This window comes from Mesocricetus auratus, unplaced genomic scaffold, assembly GCF_017639785.1.
Source record: "Mesocricetus auratus isolate SY011 unplaced genomic scaffold, BCM_Maur_2.0 Super-Scaffold_100025, whole genome shotgun sequence".
Lineage (NCBI taxonomy): Eukaryota > Metazoa > Chordata > Mammalia > Rodentia > Cricetidae > Mesocricetus > Mesocricetus auratus.
The window spans coordinates 4,293,581-4,314,138 of NW_024429206.1; the positions used below are offsets into that span (position 1 = coordinate 4,293,581).

A 20,558-nucleotide genomic window follows, 5' to 3' on the forward strand; every position below is an offset into this window, starting at 1 on the left:
GAGAGGCAGAACTGGGTAAGATCACCAGGAGGAAACAGGCTAAGAGTCCAATTTCCACCTCTGCCTTTCCCAGGTGACTACTACTCAGATGTTTACACAGTTATTATGACCCGTGAAAGATCATAACAGCCCCCCCCAAGATCCTTTTAGAAGGGCATAAGGCCTGGGTGGAGACAAATGGGAATGTCCAGTGTACTGTCACTGTGTCTCCACCTGTAAACTCCAGAGGGCGCTCCTTTCCAGGTCCCAATAGTGCAGGGCGCCCCCTGCAGGTCTGTCAGCTGCCTCAGGAAACGGCTGTGATCATGGAGAATGCTAGCATTGGGCAACAGCATCAGCATCCCCTCTGGGGGGCCTCAGTTGACTAAGGCTACTTCTCTACTAAAAGGGAGACCTGTGTTAGCCCAGTGTCTGCTACTAACTCCCTCCAAAACCAGGGACACCGTTACACTCCTCAAAAGGCCACCACTGAGGTTGAGGAAGGATCAGGGGTTCCCAGCATCTGGAGGAACAAGGACATCCTTGCAGAGATGGCCCCATCATTAAAGTGGGGGCCTGAGTTCCGATCCCCGGAACCCATGGGAAAAAGTCAGGGGTGGCAGCACAGACCTGTAATCCCAGCACTGGAGAGGTGGGCACAGAAACCCGCGGCTTGCTGGCCTTGGCCAGCTAGTCTAGCAAGAGTGGAATGCCCCAGACTCAGTGAGAGGCATTGTTTCAGAATACATGAAGGGTGGAGAGAGACTGGTGAAAGCAGCCACAGCCAGACAGCTGTACACATGCACCAGGGAAAATGACTCCTGTGTCATAGCCATGTCACAGCCTGGCCAAGTGTCACAGCTGCAGGACTTCTCAGAGCCCTTAAAGCGGCTTCTACGAGCCTCTAGCAAGGGGACGTCCTTTTTAACCCAATTTAACCTCAGAATGCCTTCACAGAGCCGGCAGCAGTTCCCATGTCCCAGCAGAAACTGGTCTGGGAAATTCTGGTTCAGCTAAAGGAGCCCCCCCCACCACGGTTTCTCTGTCTCCAGAGTCACAGAGCTGCAATGCTTGAATAGAGAGGGCAAAGGAAGAATAAGGAGAGAAAAGGAAGTTTCAAGAAAAGATCCTGGGGCTGCAGAGTCTATGACTCAAATCTACCTGCAAAGGCGAGGTTTGAGGGGGCGGGCGGGGGGAAGGGGAGGGAGAGAGACGCGCGTGCGAGTGCACAATGGCACAGCTATTGTCCCCGTGCACGGTGGGTTCAATTGCTATCAATTACTGTGACCTCCTGCATTTATTAATAACTGAGTTATTTCTCCTTCCGACAATAGCTGAGTTGTTCCTGATTACTCAACATTATGGGGCTTATTTATAACGCCAGAGCATCTGGCTCCCACTGCCTCACACAGAGATTTACAATTCCGAAGCATGGGAAGACGGAGGCCACCTGCAGAGGAGAGATAAGCTCAAAGGGCTGTGGCTGCTGCAAGAGCAGGAGTCGGCTCCAAAGACAAAGTGGCTGGTTCAAATCCCTCCTCCACCACCAATGTCCTGAGACGTCGGGTTGACTCTCAGATACTCTGTCTTGTCCTCCTCAAAATGACAGAGGAGGGCATGCGTGAAGACTTGGCAAGGTTGTGGGTGCACCGGATCTGCACCCCAAAGCCATCCACCATCAAGAAAGATGCATCAAGAAGAACAGGTTCCCAGCAGGAACATTCCTGGAACCAAATCTCTGTCCCGAAGCCCAGCCAAAGACTGCCCCCTCACTCTTACAGAGCTTCCTGCTTCCTAGGGATCCTAACCTGACACTGCCACCCTCAGGCGACATGCAGCCCCGCCCACCCATGTGACTCCCTACTCTGGCTGCTTTGGAGGAAGCTGGCATCAGCACAGGCCTCTGCTGCTCACACATCTGGACAAAGCCTTCCAGAAACTGCTGCTGAGTTATACATGACCCAGCAGGAATCAGCATCACGCCTACAGCTGAGGAGTGGGGGCAGCACTTACACCTCATGGTGTTCTGGGAGGTGACACTCCTGAGGGCACCTCAGGTAGGGTGACTGACAGGCCAACCCAACAGGCTTTAGTGCAGGACTTCTCAGATGCTCCATTGTGCCCTGTGCACTGAGAATTCACAAGAGGAAAGGAATAGACCTCAGGGAGGTCTCTCAAACTAACAAAACCAAGACTTCAGGGGCCTGTGGCTGCCAGTGACTCCTCATGGTGCTGGGGGACTGTGGGAAGAGCCAGAGGCCTGAGGTCCAAAGACAGTTTCAGTATTGTTGTGATATCTCAAGCAAGAGACATCCCCTTTCTGGGCCTTGGTCTTTTTATCTCTAGAATGGGTTGGCTGCTTTCCCACTGGGTCATTTAAGAGTAAAGTTAGACACTGAATGTAAAGCCAGCTAGCAGTATCCCTGCACAGGGGACACAGCTGTGGAGCAGAATGTTCGGGGAGTCCCCAGGCAGAAGGTGTCACACAAAGTGGCAGCAATACCAACAGCACAGAGAGACTAACAACAGATCCATGGGTGGCTTGCCTGAGGCCACTCTGCTAGAAAAGCAGACACCGGGAGGGACTTGGATCTAACTGGGTCCAGTCAAGAACCCTTCAATACAGATACATGCTCCCTGCAACAGGAGGCCATGTGGGCCACTCTGCACATCCCTTTGAAACTACTTATTACCAGTATCATAACCATCGCCATCATCAACATCACCATGACTGTCATCACCACCATCACTGTCATCAGCACCGCTTTGCATGGGTGTGGAGCTGTTCAAGCAGCACTTAGCACCTGGTGACCACTAAGGGACATCAGCTTCCACTATTATTCAAACAGAGTATAAAATAGAGGGGCTTCCATGACCCACCAAACTCCTGAGCCCCCCGTGTTGCGGCTTCCACATTTAACCCCAAGGCCGGGAGCCACTGGGAGCTCTGCTTTCCAGCCCCAGCCACTTTGGGGAGTTCATTTTTCAGAAACTTCTAATTGTTTCCATCCCAGAGCAGCCATCCCCGCTTAATGAATGAATTCAATATGCTCAGAAAATGCAGAATAAATCCTTGCCTGTGGCCCAGAATAGGCCTGCTGCACAGCTGCTGGGATGGAAGCCAAGCCACCAGCTGGGGCAGGGCGGACAAGAACAGGCTTGGCCTTGAGAAGCACATGGGAAGAGGGGATGGGGAGGGGCTGGGTCTCAGGACCATCGCTGGGCCCAAGGACAGATTGATGGAGTCTCCACAGTGCCCAGTCACATGCCCGCCCACAGCTGTCCATCTACCATGCCAGGGCAGGGATTTAGGTGGGAACTCAGACTCCAGGCCTCACATGAAGAAAGAGAGAAAACCAAGAACCAGATACGCAGACCCTGCGCACCACAACTCCCAGAGCATCGCCCTATGTCCGTTTCGTAGGTTTAGCTGTCTGTAGTACCCTGTGGGGAAACGGGAGGCTGGAACCCTTCTCCTCCTGTGCCCAGCATCACTGCATTTTCCATAGGCAATCTGTGTAGTCTGGGAAGAATGAGGGCAGTGTCCCAGGGCAGCTGGGGACTACCATCCTTGGGAGACGAGGGGAAAGAAAGGACAGAACGGGACTGCAGAGATGGCACAGTGGCTAGGAGCACGCGTTGCCCTTGCAGGGGACCTGGGTTTGTTTCCCAGCATCTGAGTGGTGACTCACAGCTGTATGCAACTCTAGTTCCAGAACATCTGACACCCTCTTCTGAACCCCAGGACACCAGGCATGAGCATGATGCAGACATACATGCAGGCAAAACACCCACACACATAAAATGACTACACATGAAAAGAAACGGAAGACAAAAGAGGAGTGAGGTGGAGAAGGAGGGCATAGGGGACTTCTAGTTTCATCTTGTGGATGTGACAAGTACCCTGACCAAAAGCCACTTAGGGGAGGAAAAGGCACTGCTGGAGTCAGCCACCGTATCCAGGGGCAGCAGGATGTGGGGCAGGAAGGAGCTTTCCTGGTTGGTGCCAAATCCTTTCCTAGTGTTTCTGTTTCTCGTAGACACTAAGTATAGGTGGGACCACAGCCACGAAACAGCAGAGAGAGCAGTTTCCTGGGCAGAGCAAGGAAGACGCTGCCTTGTGTCCGTGCTAGCTCCTATGCCCCAGCCTAGAGCAAGTCCACCGACCTCCTCCACCCCCGTATGGACTGACTTTGCTAGTGTCCAGCAAAAGATGGGGTGCTGGGCCCTTGTCGTTAGTGACACTGTGTAGTGAGCCTCTTGGGGCCCCAAATTATAGCCCCATTCATTCCGGGCCTGGCATCTTTACGATGGTGGCGGGTAGCGGCCTTGCGCCTTGTTTCTTTCCCATCACCGGCCCTTCTGGGCTTATGTATGGTCTGACTGTGTCGTATATTAGGCAGTGGGTCAATGCTAAGCAGGCCAGTGAATTTAGTGAATGGCAAATAAATTAAGTATGCTCTGGCCTTCACAGAGAAAAGAGGCCAAGCCATAGAAGTCACAGACACGAGCATCTCTCATCCCTGCTGTGAGGCGGGATTCTATTTGCCGTGGTCCTCTCTGTAGAGCGGTGAGGGTCAGCAGGCACAGTGACACTCAGCCCCACTTTCTGTGGAGAGCGATGGGACCACGGGGAATGGGGAGGAATGGAGACAGGCCCAAGTTCCCTCACCAGGTAGAACTTCCAATTGATGATAATCATATCAGTATCAAGGAAACCAGCAGGGCCATAAATGAGCAGATTAAGGGGAGTCAGTCTTGTGAGTGTGCTGGCATGGTCATTACTGTCACATTTTACAGATGACAGCATTCAGTCCCCAAGGACAGAGAGTTGCCCCAGTCGGGAAGCTTAGCCTGGCCCTGGGAACACAGGCCCTCATCAAACCACTGTCATATGTGCATGTTTGTGTGTGTGTGTGCATGAGCGCGTGCATGTGGAGGCCAGAGATGAGCTTCAGGTATTCTCCCCAATCTCTTTCCATCTTGTTCCTTGAGACAGAGTCCCTCACTGAACCAGGAAACCAGTGTGGTCAGCAAGCACAGTAGGAATACAGATGACAGCCACTGTGCCCAGCTTATGTGGGTGCCAGGGATCCAAACTCAGGTCTCCATGCTCACATGACAAAACACTTTACCAACTGAGCTACCTCATAGGCCCAGTTCATTTTACGGGAAGGAAAGCGAGACAGAGCTCCCCAGCTGCCACTCTTGTCCATATCACGATCTGCACTCAGACCACATTTGCAAATATTCTCCTCAGAGCATCGGTGCATGCCCTCATGCCATCACCTCACAACGTCCCCATCCAGTCACCAGACCACACATCACCCCACCCATGCCATGCTGGTTTCAAGACTTCTAAAGCAGCCTGAGAAGGCACAGGCAGGATCCCTGATTAATGAAAATGAGCCTAATATATTTCAGAGCGATCTGTTATGACACAAGGCAGAGGCGTTTACACACGACTGTGGATTTTTAATAGCTGATTCTAGAACAACCCATTATGAAATCTTCCAAAGCAGAAAAATACAGTAAATCACAGGGCAGGGCTTCCAGGCAGACTAACACAAACTTTCCGTACAATAATGTAGAGGGTGGGTAAGTATGTGTGGGGGGAGGGGGTGGAGGGAATTACTGCCATACCATGAGTTAATAAAATATTTATAGACATGGATTTCTCTCTTATCATCCTTGGCATGTCAATGCAAGGGAGCTTCTGAAAGCACATCGGAGGGGATGCCCACGTGTCCCAAGAGGAGAGGGAATTGAGCTGAGACCCTCTTTACCACGGCAGGTCAACTGCAGTCTAGCCCAGTTGGAGGCAAAGAGCATGCCTGGTTGACATGGGATGGTGGGGCCAGCTGTCTGCCCAACTGGTCCTCTGCCTTCTCCTCCTCACCCACCTCTTCCTCATCCTCCTTCATCCTCACCCACCACCTCCTCCTCTTCCAGCTGAACCTCTCCAAGACAGCAGGGAACCTCCTCCAGACAGTCCTTCCCACTGAGCGCAGTCAGAGCTGTGTCAGTCAAGGAGTCCTAGCTTATCAGAGCCGAGAGTTGGACACATGGGCAACTATAGCCCCTTCCTTCTTTCTAACTCCTGGTTGTGGTCCCCTATGTCTTGGCTGCACTTGGGGTAAGACCATCTGTGGTCACTCAAGGACCAGTGTTCTTAGAAGCAACAGAAAAGGACATGAGAACCAAGAAGGAAATATACGAGGAAATATACGTGATGGCAGAAATGGGGATAAGGCATCGTTGCCAAGAAAGGCCAGAGTCGCAGACTGGAGAGGGACGTGCTCCTGTGAGCCTTCATGGGGTGTGACTGCACACAACCTCTTCCAGACACCGGGCACCCAGCACTGACAGAGGAGAGGCTGGACATTTGCCACAGTGCCACAGCAGTGAGAGAGACAGAAGCCACTGCAACAGTCCAAGCACAGATGTGCAAACAGGCAGACACCTGTTGTAAAGTGCCAACGAGGGCAGCGACACCACAGCAGCAGCAGTGTGGGCAAGCCGCTGAGGAGGAGAGGGCAAAGCCACCAAAGCCACAGAGACACCAGTGATGAGACACAACCAGCAAGCTGTCAGTCACAGATGACAGGGATGACTGGTGGAACCCAGCAGGTGTGCTAGGGACAGTCGTCCCTTACATGACACACCACTTATATACACATATACCACATACACATCACACACACATATACACATGCACGCACACACATATATACATGCACACTAACATACAGCGCACACACACACACACACATACACACACACTCTTACACATTTACATGTGATTCTAAATTCAATTCCTTAGCCATGGGTGACATTTCCTGTGCCCTATGGCCCTGTGCTCCTGGTGACCACTGTGACAGACGGTGGAGATGACAGGGTCTCCATCAGTGTGGCAGGTTCTCAGGGACAGCACTAGCTGGAGAGTCGCTGGGGAACCCTGAGTGGTGACAAGAGGAGTCTGTCCCCACCTTTCTGAGAGAAAGACCACATCAGAGCACAGCTGGCAGGAGGGACTAACCGTACCTTTGCAAGCCCCTGCTGCACCCAGGTGGTAGATGGCTGCCAGCACCCGCCAAATGGCTCGCTGCTCACCCTCAGAGATGCCCAGCAGCTCCATGGCACCCCGGAGCTGGGAAAATGCAGTCGCCGCCTTCTGCTTGTCTTCAGGCTAAGGGAAGAGGAGAGAATAGCAAGGCTGTCACAGTGGAGAGACTGGAATTCACAGCTCAGAGCTGAGGTCGGTCTGCAGGGCACACAGTCAGTTTATGACGGCGGTAAATTACCCACGGTTAAGCCAGGCTAGGTTTGGCAGCCACAGTCAGACTTCTGGGAAGGTTGTAAATGTCATTTGTGTCCGGTTTGGGGTGCGGGGTGGGTTTTATTCATTCTGGAAGGATTTATCGAGACTCTGATTTTCACTGAGCTCTGGTCTGGATGCCAAGATAACAGAGCCCGAGCTCAACCCTGGAGCCTCTCAAGGCAGAAGTGAGCGAAACATAAAAGCGACGGGGCGTGGGAAACAGGCTGCGTGGTGGATCCCAGGCCTGAGCAGGACGCAGGAGATCACAGAGGAGAAGCAAAAACCGGGGCGGGAGCTTGAAAGGTAGATGTGGGGAACCGACCAAATGAGCGGAATGGAGGGCCCCGCACATAAGGATGGACGCGACAGAGGTGGCTGAGCAGAGGAGGATCCAGAATTGGCTATTAGCAGAGGTGGGTGACACAAAGAAGGAAAGCAGACAAGGCCTGAGACGGTCCGCGGTCCATCACGAAGGCCACAGACACCATTCTGAGGAGCAGAAGTTTCCAGCCGGGACTATTAAGTCCTCACACCTGACCCCACTTCCATTTCTGGACCAGCAGCAGACATCACTAATCAATCAAGATCCCACAGCAAGCCGGTGGACCCAGATTCATTTCAGGACACCACCTTTTGCAACCAAACCCCAAGATCTACCTCCGGAGCTGGATCAGTGTTTGTTCGCCGCCCCCTGTGGGATGAAGGGAAGTTGTCAGAGAATTTAAAGCAGGGGAAAATGGCCCAATAAGGTGTTTGTGGGTTATTGAGCTTCAAGTGTCATTTTTTTCTCTTTTTGTCAGATTTATGGTTCTAATTATATTTGATTGAATATTAAAATTAATCTGAAAGTAGTCCTGTGTGTGAACCGTCTGGCCGAGGACACACAGCCCAGAAGCCTGGAAGGCAAAGAGAAAGTAAGGTGGGAACAGGAATCCTTTCATCAGTAACCTGCCACAGCACATAACGAGAGACCAATTTGTACCTGATCCAAGTAAAGAATTTGGGTGACACAGGGCAGGGCAGCCTGTTAGAGCTGACAGGTCCTGGATTTTTGTAGAGTCCCATGCCCAGAGAGAGCATGACAGATGCCAAAGGCCACACAGCAGATTAACGGCAGACAGAAGACCAGAGGCTTCCCTGGGTCCTGCCCACGCCGTTCCTTTTCTACTCCAGCCACAGAAGATAACTAAGAGACACGCAAGGATCCTCAGCCAATTGAAGTGACATCAAAGCAGGTGGTGACATTGAGGGATTCGCCTTGGAAGTGTTTCAATTAACAACAGAAGCATGTCCCAGCGCTCTGTCATATTCCTGGGCCACCACAGAACCACAAAGTCCCTAGCAACCTGGGGCTCAGCCTAGCAACCGCAGCTGCTCCTCCACAGCAGACAGGGAAGGGAGGCTTCTCCAACAAGCACCCGCTTATTTATGAGATTTCAAAGTAGCAGGGAAAGGATATGCAGAGGACAAGATGCGAGATTACCGTGGCTCCGAGGTCAGCAAGGAGCACTTGATTTTGAATAACAGATAGAACCCATTACCCCGCTGTTAGCTGTTGTGAGAGGGTGGGGAGACACCCGGAGAGCCTCTCTCCTCTCTCCTCTCTCCTCTCTCCTCTCTCCTCTCTCCTCTCTCCTCTGCACCCCACGTCTCTTTGGATGCAGAGAACATGAGATAGCAAGGAGATGTATTCCTGTCAAATGTGACCAGGCTCAGGACGATGACTAGAGAGCCCATTGTTTTTTGTTTGTTTGTTTGTATTTTTGTAACTGCACATCACCCTGACTGATCTGCTCTTGGGTAAAAACCGTGAAACAAGAAATAAATCAGATGAATGGATACATCACCTCCAAGTAAGCTGGGTACCAGGAGAGAGGCTAAGAACCTCTCCTTAGGATCACCTAAGCAGTGATCCACAGCCCAGGGAAAAAGAACAAGGCGATGATGTATTCACTGGTGTGTGGGGGGGGGGGGTTCCAAACCTAAACTGAGTCAAAGAAGTCATGTCCAAAGGGTTACTCTTCATCTGCCATCTGCCGCCAGTTTTAAAACGTCTGAGACAGGGTAGCTAACAAGAAAGCATGCCTTCCCGTGGGATGGCTACCTGGGAAATTCCCAGCATAGCCTTGGGCAGAGCCATAGCACAGTGCCTTGTTCCTCGTGTCTGTGGGTGTCTCTGGGTCCCCCCACAGTGCCTTGTTCCTCGTGCCTGTGGGTGTCTCTGGGTCCCCCCACAGTGCCTTGTTCCTCGTGTCTGTGGGTGTCTCTGGGTCCCCCACAGTGCCTTGTTCCTCGTGTCTGTGGGTGTCTCTGGGTCCCCCCACAGTGCCTTGTTCCTCGTGTCTGTGGGTGTCTCTGGGTCCCCCCACAGTGCCTTGTTCCTCGTGTCTGTGGGTGTCTCTGGGTCCCCCCACAGTGCCTTGTTCCTCGTGTCTGTGGGTGTCTCTGGGTCCCCCCACAGTGCCTTGTTCCTCGTGTCTGTGGGTGTCTCTGGGTCCCTCCACAGTGTTTGTGATGCTGAGGTGCTCTCCTACCGTCCCAGACTCATGAGGGGACATCGGATTTTGTCAACAGCCTTTTCTGCACCTGTTGAGAGGACCTTGTGGCGTGTGTCCTCCATGCCATTCCTGTGACATACTTATTGATATGCGTGCGCTGAGCCACCCCTGCACCGCTGGAATTAAGCAAGTGTCTTGTGATGAATGGTCTTTAATGTGCTCTTGGATTTAATTTGCAAGCATTTTGTTGAGCTTTTATTTTTTCCCTTCATCTATGCTCAGAGAGGGCCTACAATGTGATGTTCCTTTGCGTCATTGATCCAGTTTGACTCCTCTCTACCTGGTGGACTCCTACTCATCCTTCAGAACCCAATGTCAGTCAGGCCCAATGTCCCTGACGGGGGCTGAGCACCTCTTCCAATCACCCTCCAGTGCCCACAGCCCCACTTTCTCCTCCGTGCTCTTCTCTCGTAACTGTATTAATTCCCCGCCTCTTTCCTAGTGCCAGAGTCCTGACCTTCAACCCCAGCTTCAGCACAGCTGAGCGAGGGCAAAGGTGGTCCAGAAAGATGGACATCTGGAGACCTAGGGTTGAAGGGAGATGCTATACCTCGGGTCTCTACCACCACGTGTCTCCCTGTTCAGAGACAAGTCTCACCTCCTCGATCAGCCCGGACTCTACAAAGTCAGTCCCCTGCCTCTCCCACAGGACCACCACTGACAACTACAGAGCCAGAGTGACAGGAGGCAGTGGGTCCCAGCCTGGCCCTGGGACTGGGATGCACCCTGGAGGTCAGTCGCTTACCCGGGACCACACGCCCATGCCGAAGGCATTGCTCTCCAACGTCTGGTGCAGGTTCAGCTCTGTCCTGAAAGGAGGATTGGAAGCGAGGGGTCAGCCCATGCTGGAAGGAAACACAGAGCAGGAGGCATCCCCCTGCAGGCCACACCACACCCCGACTGCCCAGGACACAGCAGGCTGTACCTGTCCCCCATCACTGTTCGAACCAGGGCCTCCCTCCCTGATGGCCCCGTGCTCCAACCTCACACACCACTCCTGAGAAAGAGACTGAGGCTCAGAGCGGATAAAATGTGAGCAACGCCCCTCGGCCCTTGTGCAGAGCCCAGGAGACTGGGGTCCCCAGCACCCTGTAACCCAGCCTGTCAGCCTGACTAGAGGTTCACGCTGGGCCCTCTTCATCCCACTGCCTCAGCTGGTCTGATCTGTCCCAGGTGAGGTGCTCACCTGAGTTCTACATCCAGCCCAGCCAGCAGCTGAGAGAAAACTTCAAAGTTGCCTTCCCCTTGCGGCTGCCGGGCCACACGGCTGTTCTCCAGAAGCACTGTCTGTGAGGGCAGCATGGGCAGTGTGAGGCTGGTGACACAGGCAGTGTGAGTGTCTTGGTCCCCAAAGGCCCCACGTGCATGCCCCGCCCCCGCACTCCCTGAGGCCTCACCACAGGGATGACCTCTCCCCAGGTCCAGAACTCCACAGGCTATAGAGTCCTCTAGCAAGGCTTTAGTGGGTGCTGAGAAGCCAGCTCTCCCTGAGCTGAGCTGAGCTGTCACCAGGTGCTGCGTGGCCATCCCCTCAAACACCCGATTCTGTTTTCTGTTCAACTGGAATGTTGGAGAGGGGGACAGGCCACATGTCCGGCACACAGGGGCAGGCTTCTCTGTGTATCTGTTACATTTCACCGGGGGCTTTTTACGGCCGGCCAACAAGCACCTGGATTCTGTTTGCACTGCGTTGCGCCCACACCCCAGAGCCACACCGTGCTGGCTGCTCTCAACATTCTGGGGTGCTGAGCCTCGTAGGACCCTTGTCCCCGAGGAGCTGCAGGCATTCAAACACGTCCCAGGGTCCCGACTAGAGATGTGGGTACAGGCACCACACTTTAAGGAGCCCTTGCCCATCCCTGAGCCTCACCTGGAACTGAGCAGCTGTGACCCGGCCCGTGGCGTTGAAGTCCAAGGATGTCACCATGGCAAAGCGGGTGGCCCTACGGCTGTGGCCAGTGGACACAGAGCCGAAGGCCCGGAGGGCAGTGAAGGCAGCCTGGAGCTTCTCCACTGTTGGGAGGGAGGCAGAGGGGAGGTGTCACTTGCGCCCCAAGTGGGCCACTCTGGTGTCAAGTCCCAGAGTCATGGGTAGGACAGAGACAATCTGAGCCACAGGGTTGTAGTGCCCAGGGTCTACTTAACTCCTTATTAACAGTTAACACCTGAGGGCCAGCAGAGGGCCTAAGGGTCCTGGAATCTCCCCTGAGGGTATTCTGAGTACCCACAATGCCCTGCTGCTGTACCAGGCACCTGGACACAGCCTATCCTGTCTTCTACCTTCATGTACACAACAGAACCAATCTGTGAGACAGTCTGGGAGGGCGGGCCCCACCCCCATCCCCAGCCCAGTAAGCTAAGTGCTAGAGTGACCACAGTAGGGGCAGCAGGCAGAGCACCTACAGGAGGCCCAAGGGGGCTCTGCCCTGCAAGGTGTTATCCTCTTTATGCTTCAGGTGGCCCATCTCTGGAGGCTGGAGGTGCTAGCAGCGTGACCCTGGCGTGGCCCTGACTCACTGACTGACTTAACAGTTCCTCGTTTGTGGAAAGTACCTGTGGGCTGCAATGGTGGCTGCACAGCCACTGCCGTCAGGGTGCAGTGCTGTGTGGGTGAGCAGACACCATTCTAGGAGGAAGTGAGAATGCTCCTGTTTCTAGAATACACACGCACACATGCATGTACACACACACACACATGCATGTACACATACATGCATACACACACATGCATGCACACATACAAGCTCATGTGTGTACTTTCCGGGCAAACTCTGTGTGTGTGTGTGTGTGTGTGTGTGTGTGTGTGTGTGTGTGTGTGTGTTTTAGCTGTGGCATTGAGCTTTCACGCCTGAGGCAATATGAAGTGAGAAATGTCTATGATGGCTCCATGGGGACATTAAAAACATGATTGAGAACCCTGGTTCAAGGTAACTACCAACCTCAGCTCTCCAACCAGCTTGCTCTGTGGCCTTGAGCAAGCTAATTAATCTCTCTGATTCTCAATGCCTTTATCTACAAAGTTCAAATAACAACAGCTACCTCCCAGTTCTGTTCAAAATCACAGACTCTTGTGCTTAGAGTCTGTCCTGGGGTCCCTGGGGGTGCCCACACTGATGGCTGTGACCACTGTCCTCATCATTCCTTTAAGGCCCACTGCACCCCACAGCACGCTTGCAGTCTTTGCTTCCCGGATCCTCCGTACTCCGGTTGGCTGCCCACTGCACAAGGACACACACACTCCTGAGGGACTGTCAATCTGTCCTGGGGGGATTGCGCCCAGCAGGTGGCAGCCAAACTTCTGCTTCCAATTGTCCTAGCTATGATGGCTGCATAACAGAGGTGGATACTTATCCTGGCATTGTGCAATGTACAATGCAGCAGCAGCTTCCTGGGTCAGCAGCCAACACAGGGCCCTCATTTATCTGTGCTCAGTGAATGGCAACTGAACAGAACTAAAGAAGAGCCACCTAGAACACCCTTACATGAACCACTCAGGACCCCCCAACCCTCCCATCCCTATTCCCACCCACCTGTCACCAGGAGCCACTGTACCTGACACCCTGCTGTCCACGCTGCCTGTCATGCCCACCAGGTGCTCCAGCACCTGCTCGCAGCAGGTGGTCTTCCCAGCCCCACTCCGGCCCAGTGCCAGGATGCTCTGGTCTCTTCTCTGACTCAGCAGTGCCCAGTAGGCACGCTGGGCCAGGGATGTGACGTGGGCGGGCAGACCATCCTGGCGCCCTCGGGGTACCTGCCGGAAAATGACAGGCATCAGCCCTGCTGCCAGCCTGCAAGAGTCATTCATTCACCACTGGTTCACCAGGAGTCCTGGGAAACCTATGAGCGCATTATAGTCTCCACCCAGAAGTGGTTCGTTGAATTTACAAGTCAAGTCATTGGGTAGGATTTGCCTGAGGTGAGGTAGCTGGAAAGGCTGACACAAATTGAGCATGGAAACAGGCTACCAGTTTGTGATGTCTGCCATGAAAACAAACTGAGCCATCTCCCTGGCCAAGAAACCAGTCCTGAGCAGTCACTGCTGGGTTCTGATGATGATAGGAAACAAGCAAGACCTCAGGCAATGCAGGTGGGTGCTGGGTGACGCTGTCACTGTAGCGTGCAGGCTGGAGCTTCCTCCCCAGAAATGAGAGAACTCATCCCACAGCCCACACCAGTGCTCCAGGTATATGTCCAAGAGAAAGGAAAATGTGTTCTCAGAGACCCACGTGCCACAGGTCATCCCAAATGTAACAGCAGCCCGGCCCTTGGGACCGGAGCACCCTCCAGCCAGTGCATGGAGGCAGCAGCCATCCAAGAGTTTGTACAGCATGTCCCAAGTCACAGGAAACACCCCAAACTCAGGAAAACAGGTACAGCATGAATAAGCCTCTGAACTGAAACCGCTTTACTACCAATAAAAGGAGCACACAGAGGGAATGCCTTGGAGGCCAGCTCCTTTGGATGCGGGAAAGGCAGAACTACTGGGCCAGAAAGCAGATGTAGGTGTTGTGGGGGATCTTTGTAGGCGAGGCTGGTCACAGAGGGCCCAGAGTCCTCTCCAGATGATGGGCTGTCCTGTGGAGGACTGTGACAACCACAGAGAAAGTGGATTGGACTGGGTACAACCTGGGCTTCATCAAACCCAGTTTAAAGAGAGAGCTGTATATAGAGACACAAGTCTGTGATTTCAGCTACTCCAGGGGCTGAGGCAGGAGGATTGCAAATGCAGGACCTGCCTGGGCTACAAAGGAGTTCACAGCCAGCCTGGACAAGCCAGGGAGACCATCTCAGAATTTTAAAACAGAGGGCCTGGGTGTGACTCAATGGTACAGCACTTGCCTAGTGTGTGAGCGAACCTGGGTTCCATCCCCAGTACTCTTAGCCATAATGAGACAGACACAGAGAGACCCATACCCTGCACTCTGATGTATGAATTATTCCAAAGCCCCCAGAATAGCCTGAGAAAACACAAGAGTGGCCCTGGAACCCAGAGTGGGTGAGCAGCCTCCTCCACGCTGCCCGGTGTCAAAGAAAAAGAGACTGGTGACGCAACTTGGTCTTGTCATGTGACCCTGACAGTGTCTACACAGAACCACCCTGGAAACAGGAGATGCTAAGGAGGCCCAGGCCTGTGGGAGACCCAGAAGGATGGAATTCCAAGGCCCCCAGGTCTCACAGTGACCACTGGGCCCAGCCTAGCCTTGTCCCCTCCCTGAGATTTGGAGGAACCAGGGCTCATATCCAGAATGCCCTCCTCATAGCTCAGACCTTTAGGTGGTGGCTGTTTTTCTCCCTCGAAGCCCACAGGGCAGCAGGGTTGGTGCTCAGAGCCCAACACCCACCAGCAAACAGCTGCCTGGGCCAGGCTCTGAGGACACAGGTGTGATCCAGGCCTTCCCACCAGATGGCGCCATTAGCCTTTGTTTTCATGCTTAATCCTGACCAAAAATGCCTTTTCTCCCACTTAACAGATAATAAATAAATACCAGGGTAAACGGCTTCTGTCTCCCACAAATATGGGTGTGTTGGACTTCCAAGAGTCTAGCGTGTGTTAGGAGCTCAGAGGAGCCGCAGCCTGGCCTTTGCCCCAGCTCCTGGGGCATGTCTGGCTTTCCAGGTGGGTGTCACCTGGGCTTACAGTCACCTGGGCTTTGAACCAGATGTCACCTTTCCTCTCTAGGGAGCAGAGATCACATGGTCCTCAGTCCCAGATTCTCATCTTGAGCAGAGCTGAGGGTTTCCCAAGGCGCTAGCACTCTGTCCTCCCCGCCGATGCCCAGGAGAAGAGTCGTGTGGCCTGTCCCTGTCCCCCACCTGGTCCCACCTCACCTTTCCTGAAGAAGGCACCCTGGTCTTCTGGGGCTGCAGGGCGATCAGATCAGGTCCTGAGCGGGTATGTGGCAGCTGAGCCCCGTAGCGCTGCAGAAGTGTGTTCAGGATGCTTGACTCGTTGACGCAGACCAGGGAAGCCAGGTCCTCAGCCTGGTCCAGCTCAGGGGGGTTGGCCTGCAGACATCACATAGGCTCTCCTCTGGCTTCCATAGGGGTCCCCCCCCCAGACCTCTGTAGGCAGGGTCAGGGAAACCTCTAGCAGGGTGGGGACAGAGGGCACGGGGCACTGGTGGGAGCGAAGGGAGACTCACTCGGTGAACCTGCTCCTCGTCCACCTCAGTGACGGTCTTGTCTGCGTCCATGCAGAGCCGCACCCTTCCAGCCGGCAGATCAGCTGTCCCCTCGTCTGGTTTGAGCACTGTTGCTGTGTAGACAGACAGAGACAGGAGGGGAGGGAGGGACGGAGGGACGGAGGGATGGAGGGATGGAGGGATGGAAGGACAGAGGGACGGAGGGAGCGTTTCAATGTCAGACCAAGAAGCTGCAGACAGAACTTGGGACAAACTAAAAGGCTCTATGGATTCTGTTCACATAAAGGGCCTCAGCTGTGACCCCCTAAACCAGCGGTCCTCATGTGGGTTGTGACCCCTTTGGGCAAGTTGAACCACCCTTTCACAGGGGTCACCCAAGACCACCAGAATACAGATATTTACATTAAGATTCATAACAGTAGCAAAATTACAGTCACGAAGTAGCAATGAAATAATTTTATGGTTGGGGTGACCGTAACATGAGGAACTAGGTGTATTGAAGAGTCGCAGCGTTAGGAAGGTTGAGAACCACTGGTCTAAGCCCTTTAGGGATAAAGACTGAGTACAAACTTACAGGGCCGAATACGGAGCAGGCCCCCCAGAGGGTCAGGTCCGCTGACCTGCCCCACACCTAGGTCAGGACAGGACAACAACCCTTCCAGCTCCATGACAGACAGTACCAATGGATCCCCCTTCTCTGGAACACAGAATGACTTAGAATATAGCCTTCAGCCTCAACTACTCAGTAAGCATGGGCTGGGGAGAGCGGATTTCTCTGCCACAAGGCTCTGGACTCCGGTCCTGGCAGCACCCTAGGATCCATACCATGTGCTGCTTTTTCATCCCCAAGGCTGAGTGTCCCACTCTCGTCTAGGCTCCTCCTCCCCTACCTCCCCGCCCCCCAAGAGTGAAGTTAACCTGGCTGAGAACTGGTGGCAGGAGAGACATGCAAAAGCAGTGTGGGACTCCCCGAGGAGAGCTGAGCCCACGTTCCAAGTGTGAACCCATCCTTCAAGGAGAGCTGAGCCCACTTACCAAGTGTGAACCCATCCTTCTGCACCAGCCAGACTTTCTGCGCCTCGTACCACCTGTCCTCCTCAGATGCCTGCACGGGAAAAGACTGGCACTTAACCGGCAAATACCACCAGCCCCGGAACTTGATGTTGGCGGGAACCCAAACCTGGAGCTTCTCACGAAGCCACCAGAGACCTCAACCTTCTAAGGGAACCTTGGACCTGGGAATCTACATGCAATGCCACTGCAGAGAATTGTGGGTGACACAGGACAGGGCAAGCACTGAGTAGCGTGGGGACAGGGGAGAAGTCTAGCCTGGGCAGGGGCCACTTGAACCCCAGGGACGCCACTTCTCAGAGAAGAGCCTTCCGGGCTTCCCCGTGTGCTGGGCTCTGACCAGCCTTCTGCCCACCCTGTGGCCACCCCTAGGGCGTGCCCTTTCCGTGTTCCACAGCCCATGGCCCATCACCTGGTCAGAGTCTCTGCTCTGGTCCCCGCTGCCCGGGTCCTGCCGGACCGGCTGCTCCTCCGTAGGTTTCTGCAGAGAAGGCCTGTCCTCCTGGGTCTTGGGAAGGGACTCCACGTGATGTTCTGCCCGAGGCTCCTCAATGCCCACTTCTTCCTCTGCGTGCACACAGGGCTCCCCGGCACCCTGCACCCTGCTTTCTGGCTGGTCCTCCCTCTTTGCAGCCTCCGCCACCTGCGCTGCCAATGTCGCTTCTGTGGGTGTCCCACCCGGGGCCTTGCAGCGTTCCTGGGGACTCTGAGTCTCAGCGGCAGCTGCCACCCCAGGCTGCTCCTGGCATTTCCCTGGTGTCACCAGCTTCTTCTGGGGTTCCTCTGCCTTTTCCATCATCCCTGGGGTCTCCTGCTGCTGCCCCCTGGGCTCTGCTGCCGTGCCTTGAAGGTCACCCCTCTTCTCATCCCTACACTGAGATTCACTTTCTCTGTTCTTACTCTGAGGACTGTCCCACTTGCTCCTTCGGCCCAGGGAAACTCCCCACTTCCTTATGGGGACCGGGGGCTCCAAAGGTCTCACTTCAGCTCCCGCACTCTTGGGACCATTCCCCTTTCCCATCTTCTTTGGGGGACCCCCTCCTCCTTTCTCTGCTGTACCCACTTGTCCCTTGTTTCCTGCCCCCTGAGCTGGGGACTTGGTCTCCTGCCCCTCTGTGCCCTGGGACTCACATTCTTTTTGCGCTTTGGTCTGGGAGTCCCCGCTCCCCTTTCCCTCTGTACCCTGACACGTCCCACCCTTTGTGCCCTGGCTTGTGTCTCCATCACCCCCAGTCCTGGTCTTCTCAGTTATGGGTGTCTGGGGGCCACAAGGAGTCCCCGTGTTTGCCCCTTTCTTTGTCCCTCCAGGGTCTGTGGCCGGGGTTGGGGTCTTGTCCTTGGGGGTGTCACGAGGTTGGGTCTTCTGCTCTGGCGTGGCCAACTGTGGATCTAGCTTGGCTACCATCAGCAACACATCACCCCTCCTCACGCCCCTCTTGAAGGGCAGTGTCCTTTTGGCTGGTGTCCCTGTGGGACCCGACTCCTGCGGCTTCTCCCCTCCGGTGCTGGTCACAGATGTGGAGTTCTTGTCATCGGCAAGAATGTCTGCATCCTTCTGAGTGGCTGATGGGCTGTCCTGGCAAGTCTTCCGGCCTCCAGGCTTGGGGACATTGTTGGTCTTGTTGGCTTGGTTAATGGGAACTTCTGGGGTCTAGGAAAGAAACCACAATGTATTAGCTGCCAGATGACTCAACGGCGGCCATTCCTTCCCAAGTTCACCCACCTAAAGATGCCCAAGCCCACTGACAGACATTGCAGAATCTGCGCTTGACAGTGAAGTTCAGCCCAGGCAGAGGCTGAGGGTCAACATAATTGGGGGGGGGAATAGACTCAGGAGTCCAACTATACCTCTGTCTCTCTCTACTGTGTGTCGTCAGGTAAATTCCTTCCCCTCTCTGAGCCAATATCTTATCAATAACATGAGGACCATAAAGACCTGCCTTTCGGAGTGGGTGTTAGGATTGGGGGTGGCCCAGCACACAGTTAGTCCTCAGGAGCCGCTGCAGATGCGGCTATTGTTGTTATTTCTATCTCAATCCTCCTGATGAGACCATCGGTAGGGAGGCACGGTCTCCTCATGGTCCTGATGCTGGGTGGCAGTGACCAGTGTCTCCCATCCCTGTGAGCTGTGCTCCCCACACAATACACGTGTGCCGTTTAGATTGCTGCAGGGAGGGTTTCTCTGCAAAGGCCTCCTGGAATCCCAGAGCGGGAAACCGAAGGTAGCGCACACTCCGGACATCCTGACTCCGAAACCTACTGTCCACGCCATCCAACCTCCCACCCACCCACCAGCTGATTGTCATTGTATACCCCATCAGGACACCCCAAGACTACAGGATGTACATCAACACACGCTCAGTGAGGTTCCCCCAAGCCTCTTCAGGGTCAGTTTGTCTCTGGTCACCCTACATTCTGGTCACGCTGGATACCTTCTGGTCCATGGCTCACCCGCCCCTTCCCTGCACCCTCAGGCTTGCCCCTGACACTCAGCAAATGTGCCCTTTCTCCTCCCTCCCTGCCTATTCTGTTTCCTGTGCCTCGCCCGCCTGACCTGCTCCCCCCAGGCAGCTCCAGAGAACAGGCTTTGCATGGCCTAGTTCTGCCTCTGTCTGGTCTTGTGACCTTGGAGAAAGTGTCCTGGGCTCTCTGGGCCTCAGTCTCCACCTCTGATAAATGGGTATGACTCCCATCCCCACTAGTGCACTGAGTTTTAAACAGAGTCACATGCACTAAGTGAGCATTGTTTGGTGATAGACAGGGACATTTGTCATAACCTAGCCACAAGGTATGCCGTGGTCTCTGTTTAGGCATAAGTCAGGCAGAAGAAGGCACAGGGCCAAGCTATCCTGTCATCCTTTTCCATGAGACAGGACCACTGTGCCCACAGCTGCTGTCATTCAGAGAAGCCTCTGTCATTAGACAGGTGCAAGCACTTGTGGCATAAATGAACTGCGGAGGAAGCAAGGAAGGAGCCAGGATGAGTCTTGATGCAGGTCAACACTTGGCTCTGTAATCCCTGATCTTCCCAGACCAATCCTGACATTACTCTCTTCACCTCAAGAGGGCACTATAAAGGCACCGGGAACTGGTGCTCTGCCTGCCTGACACAGGGGTACTCCCAGGATGCACTGTACTCCAATCCTGGCTCCCTGGTGTCCAGCCTTGGTAACCTGTCCGGGCTTTGGGGGTCTCTGGATAAGAAGAGTAGGGAGGCGACACCGGCCCCTTCGTGGGCTACTTCTGGTTGACGATGCCCATTGGTACCATTCGGAACAATGTTCTGAAGCGGACAGGTCACCAATCAGAAGGGATACCATATGGAGTAAGCACTCAGGCTCTCCAGCCTGGCTGAGGTTAATCCTTTAGTTCCTGGGTGATGGATGCTCCAAGGTCCTTGGGAGAAGCTGAGGGACCTGCAGTTGGAGTGTGGGACACTGGCACATGTGCCCGACCCAGAAGGATACTGCTGATGCCTCAGCCTCA

The 20,558-nt window shown here is 54.2% G+C and overlaps 1 protein-coding gene across 1 annotated transcript in view; it reads right to left on the reverse strand.

Annotated features, from left to right (window-relative positions):
• Myo18b (myosin XVIIIB) overlaps positions 1–20,558 on the reverse strand; it is a 172,443-nt gene that overhangs the window by 149,913 nt on the left and 1,972 nt on the right. Inside the window, exons 3-11 of the mRNA XM_021232330.1 lie at positions 17,485–18,723; positions 17,037–17,106; positions 16,002–16,114; positions 15,688–15,864; positions 13,411–13,609; positions 11,729–11,871; positions 11,045–11,145; positions 10,604–10,667; positions 7,024–7,168 (exon numbers count right to left, since the gene is read on the reverse strand). Coding sequence (XP_021087989.1) covers positions 7,024–7,168; positions 10,604–10,667; positions 11,045–11,145; positions 11,729–11,871; positions 13,411–13,609; positions 15,688–15,864; positions 16,002–16,114; positions 17,037–17,106; positions 17,485–18,723 — 2,251 coding nt within the window. The remainder of the gene's footprint in view (positions 1–7,023; positions 7,169–10,603; positions 10,668–11,044; positions 11,146–11,728; positions 11,872–13,410; positions 13,610–15,687; positions 15,865–16,001; positions 16,115–17,036; positions 17,107–17,484; positions 18,724–20,558) is intronic.